Here is a 10428-nt window from a genome sequence, read left to right as displayed (position 1 = left end):
TCGCCATAAAAATAATGCTTGATCAGCACGATGTTTGATCTCCTTTTAATTACAAAGAGACAAAGGAAACTGCATGTTAAATAGGGAAATTGTTTTTTTTCCTTTAGGTTCTGCATCTCGGAATAATAAAAAAAGAATTTTAGTGACTATTTGAATGGGCAGCCACGGTGATTCCAAAAATGTTTAGTAACATCAATGATCCCACACGATTTCTTTTGTACGGCAATAAATATGTATGCAGTCCCCTATGCGATCAAACTGGATTTTACTCGCTCCGCGGTCAACCTTGAATATTTATCTCCGAGTCTAAACAAACCACGGCCTTTGAGTATCTTGTTGACCGAATCTTGGATCTTGTGATTATCCAAGAGGAAAACAAATTATAATAGAACAAAGTCCAAGTCTGACTTTCGATGAACGTCTCGTCTAGTTGTTCTTGCGATATGGACAGAGTAACATTTTTCAATCATATCACATTTCGTATGCTGATTCGGATTTTAGATATATTTTAATATGTTTCAAAGAAAATGATTAATACGAAAAATATTTTTCTGAAAATGATGATTGAATAATTAATTACTCCAAATCACAAGAAAACATCTTTCGAAATATATTTTTTCGAATTCTTCATTTATTTTTAGGGAAACAGGAGGAGCGTTAATCTATTCTGGGTAGCCGCAGCACGCTATTGATCAGCTCGTCCAAGTTCAAGAATGACGGCCCGGAAGGACACGTGGCCTCCCGGGCCATCTCCTTCCACTCCATCACTTTCCTCTTCATCTCCTTCCCTCTCTCCCCCTCCATCAGCTCCCTCACCTGCCTCTCCACCTCGTCCCTCTTCACGTCGCTGTCGATCTCCATCCCGATCCCCCACTCCTCGCGGCTGTACCGACAGTTCGTCGGCTGTTCCGCGAAGAACGGCCAGCACACCACCGGCACGCCCGCCACGATGCTCTCAATCGTGGAGTTCCACCCGCTGTGGGTCAAGAACCCGCCGACCGCCTGGTGGCCCAGCACCTGCTCCTGGGGGCACCAGCTCGCCAGCAGGCTCCGCTCCCTCGTCGCGGCCGAGAACTCCGGTGGCAAGACCGCTGTGTCGCCGGCGACCAGGTCGGGCCTGATGATCCACAGGAACGTCTGACCGCTGTTCGCGAGCCCCCATGCGAACTCCACCAGCTGCGCTGGGGACATCACCGTGACGCTCCCGAAGTTCACGTACACGACCGAGCCGGGCGGTTTCGAGTCGAGCCACTTGAGACAGCCCGGCTCTTCCTTCCACAAGTTGGATCCGATAGACCCGGTGCCGTCATCAGGCAGTTGCGCCGTGAGGAGATGAAGGGGGCCGAGGGTGTAGATGGGGGGGAACATGGCCTTGAGAGCATCGACGACCTCGTACTCCAGGCGGTCGAACGTGTTGAGGACAATGGCTGAAGCTCTCTTCGCCCTCTCGGTCTCGACTGACGCGAAGTCGACCATGAAGTCGTCTGGGTCAGTAGTTCGTATGAAGCTCGGCAAGTCTCGCAGGCTGATGCTCCTCATCCCGGGTATCCAGTCTATGATGGTGTCTAAGTACCCGTTTGTCAAGTAGCTTGCATCTGCAAATCGACAGTCGATCAATTAAACAATATCACGCAAAAGAGAGGAAAAGAAATCATTCGCTGTGAATCTGCTAAGTAAGATGGACGATTGTTCATTGATGCATATACCTCTGAGTGGAGAAAGACCCTTGTCGACAAGACTGCGATACTGCACGTAGCCCATGAAGCCGCACGCGCTCGTCGTCCAGAACAAGACCAGTGGCACGCCGGCTGCCTCGGCAGCGTCGAGCGTGAAGCTCATCACGCCGTCCGACGCCACGCAGCTCACCGGCGGGGAGCCCGACGTGGCGCTCTCCTCGTCGAGCGTCCGGAGGAGGTCCCGGAAGTAGGGCAGGCAGAGGTCCCGCGAGGACCGGCAGAGGGTGGGGACGTCCTGGGTGGCGTCGGCGTCAGAGGGGGGGAGGCCGTCTGGGATGGTGCGGAACCGGAAGGACGGGAGGCCGTCGAGGGCGGAGGGGCCGCGGGAACGCAGGAGGCGCTTGTGGTTGTACTCGGTGTTGACGAAGGTGATGTGGAAGCCCCTGTGGTGGAGAAGCTTGGCGAGGCTGAGCATGGGCTTGATGTGGCCCTGGGCTGGGAAGGGCATGCACACTGCATGCGGCTTTTGAGTCATCTCGTTCGAACTCATCTCTCTCTCTCTCTCTCTCCTGTAGGTTTGGTCTACTTATAGGCCGGCGATACGATGAAATGCTGGCCAAGTGGAGGACGAGTGGGGAGTAACGTGATGGGCATTAAAACATTTAAATAATAATTCACGTTTTGATCTTAACGATTTAAATTTTAAAATAGGCCGGCCACACAATGAAATCGGCGAAGTGGACTAGGTGGGGTAACACGGTGGGCATTAAAATATTTAAATAATAAACCACATTCTCATCTTAACGATTTCAATTTTTAAAATAGCTAGTAATAATATTGCAAAATCTCACAATTAGATGGAAGAGTGTGACGGATCCATATTTATCTGAAGATCTTGAAATTCAAAATTGGGTTCATACTTGATTGTTGGCGGGTGTTGGTTGGTTCCACTATTAAAGGACAAAAAATAATTTCCTTATTCTTAGTAGTTTGACTAATCTAGAAAAACGAGTCGACAAAGGACTTTTACAATCAGTAGAAAATCTGTAGTTAAACCCGGAAAAATTACACAATTTTTTTTTTATGGATACAACTCGATCTCTACTATTAAATCTAAGCGTGCGACAGCCGGACTCGGTGTCCCCAATGACCAGATCTTGGAAGTTGGCAGCTGGATTTAGATTCCCGGTGCTTGGATGTTGGCCCCTTGGTAGCCAGACCTATTACCTTGCGCCTGAACTCGAGTCCTAGGGTTGTATTTGAGATTTTTCTTTTTCATGTGTGTTTCATAGTTTTCCCATAATAATAATGGAAAAAAAAAAACTAAACACGAGTGACTCAAATAATTTTTCCTGAAAATAACTTTAACGAAAAATGCTTTTCATCAAAGTTCATTTTCCTTGAAATAAGAGAGGCCAGTGATTTGACAAGACAAAAAATAAATTTATAGCAAGAATATGTGTGATAAACACTGAATAATGTTCAAATAAGTAAAATATGTTTGAGAATCGATTCCAATCATTTACATTGTTTTGTAAGCTAAATTTACACCACTATCATTACCATTCCCGTGTCCTGCATATCGAACTCTAAGAGTCATTTTTGAAAGTAGCATATGTGCACACACAACATAATGTGCGGCACGAGCAATATAAAACCAAAGGTCAACCATACACTTAAAAGGATTTAAAATTTAGGGAAAAAATGTTCCGTGATTTGTCCATAATTTATGGATCATGCAATAATTTTTCAAAATTTATGTTTACGCATCTACTGGATCTGTCAAAACAGATAGTGATTTTTTTAAGACTGTTGCTGAACATTTTCCTCTCATGTTTTTTTTTTTTTTTTTTTTTGTCAAGGTTTTCCTCTCATGTTTAAAAATTCTGATCACAGAGGGGAAAAAAAAGACAAATGCAGCGCGAAGCCAAATTTGAGCAAGGCGACCGCAGAATGCTCGCTGCAAAGTAGTGCAAAAGTCTACTCGACACCACTGCAGTCGTGGATCTCGATTTCTCTTTTGGATATGAGGATTGGAGATGGCTCCTCGACTGTCGAAAACCCTACTTCAAAAACTCGCGCGGAATCAAGGGTATGCTTGACAAAACTAAACTATCTAAGATTCCATTGCACCGTGCCGAGATTTGAATTCCGCTATCAATAATCCCTTTTTGATTGGCAACCTTCTAGACTTGTGGTAACCTCCCCTCCTCTAAACTTTCTTATTATAAGTTAGGTACTCAAAATTTGATTTGATAACATAACGAATACCGAGCATTGATTATATTCGGTAATATAGCTTTTTTTTCTTACCAAATCTGAATGTATGAAAATTATTTGATGGTTTAATCCTTTCTTATCAATACAATAGGCAAGATAAGTTTTTTGTTTTTTTCCTTTTTGGTAGATGTAGTTTATATGGAATGAATTAAGTAGCCATTTTCTTTTATTCTTATCATGTAAACTAGCAATACTTGACTGAATATTTTAAGTCTAAACAAGTTATGCTTATAAAACGTGCTGTTTTTCTATAATCTGAGAAACCGAATGCACTTGTGTAAAGGTAAAGCTATTTGAAGGCTCGCCAAACACTTTGAACGCCCCATGAACCGGTTAGATATAAGCATTTAGCCTATACAATGAGTGTTTTAACTCAAAAGGATTTACATGCAGTTATTGGGCTTTTACCTTTGGCTTCTGAGTTATAGATACCCATAATGGTTAATGAGTCATTTTGAATGTACCGGTCTAGTTAAGTAAATGCGTATGCAAATTAAACAATTAGTTTTGACTGACAAGTTTCGAATCCTAGATGAGTCAAAATAAACTTTCACAAGAAGAATGCAAATGACTGACAAGATTGAAATTCTAGGTCAGTCAAAATAAACTTCTCTTCTCTCTCTCTTCCCTTTTTTTTGATCGTTTTCTTGTTCTTCATTTTGGGGTATGAAAGAAGAGACAGGGCAAATGGTTATGGTGCTGGAGGAAGGCAAGTGAGGTTTGGTCTATTTATGGGCGGGCGAAATCCAATGAACTTTCGGCTTCAATTTTTTCTTATTAGGGTAAAAATGGCTCAACCCCAGATTTATTGGAAGATCTAGAAACGACTTTGATATCCACTGTTGCAAGACCGTGGTCATTGATTGGACCTGAGCGCTTGACAGTCGGACCCGAGGTCCCAGATGGCCAGACCTTGGAAGCTGGGCAGCTCGATTTAGATCCCCGATGCTTGGACCTTGGCCCCTTGGTAGCTAGACTCGAGACCTTGCGTCTGAACTCGAGTCTTAGGGTACTATTCGAAAACTTTTTATTTTTCGTATTCCCGTTTCATAGTTTTCCTATAATGATAATGATGAAAAAGGCTAACCAACCACAAGTAAATTAAATCATTTTCCTAGAAATATTGTTGTTAAAAAGTGCCATCCAACAAAATTCATTTTTCTTCAAACTAACGAGGCTGGTAATTTAGCATGAAGAAAAATGAATTTATAGTAAGGAAATGTGTGACAAACGTCAAATGATATTTAAATAAACGAAATAAGTTCTAGAACCAATCCCATTTGTTTACGTTTATCTCGTAGACTTAATTTACGTCACTTTCATCACAATTTCCGTGTTTTTGCTTATCGAATTTTACTAGTCATTGTTGAGAGTAGCATATGCATGTACCCTTGGCGCAAGTGAAGCTTTTAGAAATACATAACATGAGCAATCTAAACCAAATGTTGACCATGCACTTAAGAGGATTCAAAATTTATAGAAGGATTATTACGTGATTTAACGAATTGAATCCATCTTAATTATTATTCGTGTGGAAAATCAAGATAATAACGGTTTGTATAATTTATGGATCATGCCGTAACTTTTCGAAATTTATTCAATTTATTATTATTATTATTATTATTATTATTATTATTATTATTATTATTATTATTATTATTATTATTATTATTATTATTATTATTATTATTATAGCGTCGGTAAACGTTTTCCTCTGATGTTCCAAATTCGGTCCATGGAGAAAAGCAGTGCGAAGCCAATTTGAGCAAAAGCGGACCGCAGAATGTACGCTTCACTTTTTTATTCAGGTCTTCCCACTTTTTTTCCAGTTTAAACAATTGAGAAAATGTCACAAATAATCCCTAGACTTCTATTTAATGTGCAATCTCATCCCTAAACTTTTAATTAGCTTAATTTGGCTCCTGAACTATCGATAAATGTCCGATCTAGTCCCTGACTATCAATTTCGTCTTTTCGTTAGTTAAAATTAACAGAATTTGGTATTTTGGTCTTTTTTTTTTTCTTCTTCTCTCTTCCCTCCGCCGGCTTCGTCATGGCTGGCGAAGGGAAGAGAGAAGAAGGAGAAAAAAAGAAGAAGGAGGAAAAACAGTTAATTTTTAATGGAAGGATTAAATTGGACAATTATCGATAGTTCAAAAATCAAATTGAGCTAATCGAAAGTTTAGAGACGAGATTGCACATTAAATAAAAGTTTAGGGATTTTTTATGACATTTTCCCTAAATAATTTGTCGTGGATCTCGAATTCTCTTTTGGATTTGATTATTTGACATCGCTCCACGAGTCAAGGATCTAACAAGAATCTGCCTCGTTTATAACCACTGTAATATGGTTACTATCGTCGGTAGCTTATCTCTACAGAAAAGCCAGACGGAAAACTTTCCAGCTGAAAAACTTTTCTTCTAAAGCGAATGCCTTAGTTATTCTATTTCCTTTTTCTCTAACCACTTCCTGATCCCGCACGATTTCTTTTGTACGGCAATAAATATGTATGCAGTCCCCTATGCGGTCAAACTGGATTTTACTCGCCCCGCGGTCAACCTTGAATATTTATCTCCAAGTCTAAACAAACCACGGCCTTTGAGTATCTTGTTGACCGAATCTTGGATCTTATGATTATCCAAGAGGAAAACAAACTCTAATAGAACAAAGTCCAAGCCTGCCTTTGATGAAAGTCTGTCCAATTGTTCTTACGATATGGACCAGTTAACATTTTTCGATTACATTTCGTACGTAGATTCAAATTTGAGATATATTTTAACATGTTTCGAAGAAAATGATTGATAAGAAAAATATTTTTTCTAAAAATGATGATATGCATTGCTTACATAATTGAATAATTAATTATTCCAAATCACAAGTAATCATCTTTCGAAAAATATTTTTTTCGAATTCTTTATTTATTTTTAGGGAAACAAGAGGAGCGTTAATATCTCCTGGGTAGCCGCAGCACGCTATTGATCAGCTCGTCCAAGTTCAAGAACGACGGCCCGGAAGGACACGCGGCCTCCCGGGCCATCTCCTTCCACTCCATCGCTTTCCTCTTCATCTCCTTCCCTCTCTTCCCCTCCATCAGTTCCCTCACCTGCCTCTCCACCTCGTCCCTCTTCACGTCGCTGTCGATCTCCATCCCCATTCCCCACTCCTCGCGGCTGTAACGACAGTTCGTCGGTTGCTCCGCGAAGAACGGCCAGCACACCACCGGCACGCCCGCCACGATGCTCTCGATCGTGGAGTTCCACCCGCTGTGGGTCAAGAACCCGCCGACCGCCTGGTGGCCCAGCACCCGCTCCTGGGGGCACCAGCTCGCCAGCAGGCTCCGCTCCCCCGTTGCGGCCGAGAACTCCGGTGGCAAGACCGCTGTGTCGCCGGCGACCAGGTCGGGCCGGATGATCCATAGGAACGTCTGACCGCTGTTCGCGAGTCCCCATGCGAACTCCACCAGCTGCGCTGGGGACATCACCGTGATGCTCCCGAAGTTCACGTACACGACCGAGCCGGGCGGTTTCGAGTCGAGCCACTTGAGACAGCCCGGCTCTTCCTTCCACAAGTTGGATCCGATAGATCCGGTGCCGTCATCAGGCAGTTGCGCCGTGAGGAGATGGAGGGGGCCGAGGGTGTAGATGGGGGGGAACATGGCCTTGAGAGCATCGACGACCTCGTGCTCCAGGCGGTCGAACGTGTTGAGGACAATGGCTGAAGCTCTCTTCGCCCTCTCGGTCTCGACCGACAGGAAGTCGACCATGAAGTCATCTGGGTCGGTAGTTCGGATGAAGCTCGGCAAGTCTCGCAGGCTGATGCTCCTCATCCCGGGTATCCAGTCGATGATGGTGTCTAAGTACCCGTTTGTCAAGTAGCTTGCATCTGCAAATCGACAGTCGATCCATTAAACAATATGACGCTAAAGAGAGGAAAAGAATCGATAGCTGTAAATCTGCAAGTGAGATAGACGATTGTTCATTAATGCATATACCTCTGAGTGGAGAAAGACCCTTGTCGACAAGACTGCGATACTGCACGTAGCCCATGAAGCCGCACGCGCTCGTCGTCCAGAACAAGACCAGTGGCACGCCGGCTGCCTCGGCAGCGTCGAGCGTGAAGCTCATCACGCCGTCCGACACCACGCAGCTCACCGGCGGGGAGCCCGACGTGGCGCTCTCCTCGTCGAGCGTCCGGAGGAGGTCCCGGAAGTAGGGCAGGCAGAGGTCCCGCGAGGACCGGCAGAGGGTGGGGATGTCCTGGGTGGCGTCGGCGTCAGAGGGGGGGAGGCCGTCTGGGATGGTGCGGAACCGGAAGGACGGGAGGCCGTCGAGGGCGGAGGGGCCGCGGGAACGCAGGAGGCGCTTGTGGTTGTACTCGGTGTTGACGAAGGTGATGTGGAAGCCCCTGTGGTGGAGAAGCTTGGCGAGGCAGAGCATGGGCTTGATGTGGCCCTGAGCTGGGAAGGGGACACACACTGCATGCGGCTTTTGAGTCATCTCGTTCGAACTCATCTCTCTCTCTCTCTCTCTCTCTCTGTATGTGTAGGGGCACGTGAGGTTTGGTCTACTTATAGGCCGGCGACACGATGAAATCCGGTCAAGTTGGGGACAAGGGGGGGAGTAACGTGATGGGCATTAAAATATTTAAATAATATATCACGTTTTCATTTTTAACGATTTAAAATTTTAAAATAGGCATGCAACACGATGAAAATCCAGCCTAGTGGAGGACGACGTGGGAGGAACGTGATGGGCATTAAAATATTTAAATACTAAATCATATTTTCATTTTAACGATTTAAATTTTTAAAATAGGTAGGCGACGCTATAAAATTCCAGCCAAATGGAGGACGAGGTGGGAGTAACGTGATGGGCATTAAAATATTTAAATAATAAATCTCGTTTTTATCTTAACGATTTAAATTTTTAAAATAATTAGTAATAATATTGCAAGATTTCACAATTAGAAGGAAGAGTGACGAATCCACATTTATCGGAAGATCTTGAAATCCAAAATGAGGCCCATACTTGATTCTTGACACGTGTAGGTTGATATTCTTAGTGGTTTGACTAATCTAGAAAAATGAGTCGACAAAGGACTTTTACAATCAGTAGAAAATCTGCAATTACCTAGAAAAATTACAGAATCTTTTTTATGGATACAACTCGATCTCTACTATTAGATCTAAGTGTGTGACAGCCGGACTCGGGGTCCCCGATGACCAGATCTTGGAAGCTGGCGGCTGGATTTAGATTCCCGGTGCTTGGACCTTGGCCCCTTGGTAGCCAGACCTGTGACCTTGCGCCTGAACTCCAGTCCTAGGGTTGTATTTGAGATTTTTCTTTTTCATGTGTGTTTCCTAGTAATAATGAAAAAAAAAAGAAAAAAACCAAACACAAGTTAGTCAAATAATTTTTCCTGAAAATAACTTTAACAAAAAGTACTTTTCATCAAAGTTCATTTTCCTTGAAATAAGAGAGGCCGATGATTTGGCAAGACGAAAAATAAATTTATAGCAAGAACATGTGTGATAAATGCTGAATAATGTTCAAATAAGTAAAATATGTTTGAAAACCAATTCCAATCATTTACATCGTCTTGTAAGCTAAATTTACACCACTATCATTACCATTCCCGTGTCTTGCATATCAAACTCTACAAGTCATTTTTGAAAGTAGCATACCTGCATACACAATAGAATGCGCAGCACAAGCAATATAAACCAAAGGTCAACCATACACTTAAAAGGAATTAAAATTTTGGGAAAAAATGTTATGTGATTTATCTATAATTTACGAATCATGCAATAACTTTTCGAAATTTACATTTACGCATCTACTGGATCTGTCAAAACAGACAGTGATTTTTTTAAGACTGTTGCTGAACGTTTTCCTCTCATGTTTAAAAATTCTGGCCACAGAGGGGAAACAAAAAAGACAAATGTAGCGCGAAGCCAAATTTGAGCAAGGCGACCCAGAATGCTTGCTGCAAAGTAGTGAAAAAGTCTACCCAACACCACTGCTGTTGTGGATCTCGATTTCCCTTTTGGATCTGAGGATTGGAGATGGCTCCTCGACTGTCGGAAACCCTACTTCAAAAACTCATGCGGAATCAAGGGTCTGCTTGACAAAACTAAACTATCTAAGATTTCATTGCACCGTGTCGAGATTTGAATTCCTCTATCAGTAATCCCTTTTTGATTGGCAACCTTCTAGACTTGTGGTAACCTCCCCTCCTCTAAACTTTCTTATTACAATTTAGGTACTGAAAATTTGATTTGATAACATAAGGAATACCGAACATTGATTCTATTTGGTAATATAGCTTCTTTTTTCTTACCAAATCTGAATGTATGAAGATTATTTCAAGGTTTAATCCTTTCTTAGCAATACAATAGGCAAGATAAGTTTTTTTTTCTTCTTTTTGGTGGATGTAGTTTATATGGAATGAATTAAGTAGTCATTTTCTTTT

General features: G+C 42.8%; 2 protein-coding genes across 2 annotated transcripts; both read right to left on the bottom strand.

Annotated features, from left to right (window-relative positions):
* Positions 1 to 585: 585 nt before the first annotated feature.
* On the bottom strand, positions 586 to 2226 carry LOC104444426 (7-deoxyloganetin glucosyltransferase). The gene is made up of 2 exons (XM_010058095.2): positions 1707 to 2226; positions 586 to 1595 (listed from the first exon to the last, which is right to left on the bottom strand). The coding sequence occupies exons 1-2, from the start codon at positions 2224 to 2226 to the stop codon at positions 658 to 660; spliced, it is 1458 nt and encodes a 485-aa protein (XP_010056397.2). The 3' UTR covers positions 586 to 657.
* Positions 2227 to 6844: 4618 nt separating this feature from the next.
* Positions 6845 to 8486, bottom strand: LOC104444427 (7-deoxyloganetin glucosyltransferase). The gene is made up of 2 exons (XM_010058096.3): positions 7949 to 8486; positions 6845 to 7839 (listed from the first exon to the last, which is right to left on the bottom strand). Exons 1-2 carry the CDS (start codon positions 8466 to 8468, stop codon positions 6902 to 6904), a joined length of 1458 nt encoding a protein of 485 aa, XP_010056398.2. The 5' UTR covers positions 8469 to 8486; the 3' UTR covers positions 6845 to 6901.
* Between the last annotated feature and the right edge of the window lie 1942 nt (positions 8487 to 10428).

Source organism: Eucalyptus grandis, chromosome 5 (genome assembly GCF_016545825.1).
Source record: "Eucalyptus grandis isolate ANBG69807.140 chromosome 5, ASM1654582v1, whole genome shotgun sequence".
NCBI lineage: Eukaryota > Viridiplantae > Streptophyta > Magnoliopsida > Myrtales > Myrtaceae > Eucalyptus > Eucalyptus grandis.
Note: the sequence above shows the minus strand (reverse complement) of the source record. Positions and strands in the feature narration are given on the sequence as shown.

What these genes read in the sequence shown, in the direction of transcription:
- LOC104444426 (XM_010058095.2), bottom strand. Translation starts at nt 2,226, where the DNA reads ATGAGTTCGAACGAGATGACTCAAAAGCCGCATGCAGTGTGCATGCCC. An exon ending in GGGTCTTTCTCCACTCAGAG is followed by an intron (nt 1,596 to 1,706) that starts GTATATGCATCA and finishes GTCGATTTGCAG; the next exon opens with ATGCAAGCTACTTGACAAAC.
- LOC104444427 (XM_010058096.3), bottom strand. Translation starts at nt 8,468, where the DNA reads ATGAGTTCGAACGAGATGACTCAAAAGCCGCATGCAGTGTGTGTCCCC. An exon ending in GGGTCTTTCTCCACTCAGAG is followed by an intron (nt 7,840 to 7,948) that starts GTATATGCATTA and finishes GTCGATTTGCAG; the next exon opens with ATGCAAGCTACTTGACAAAC.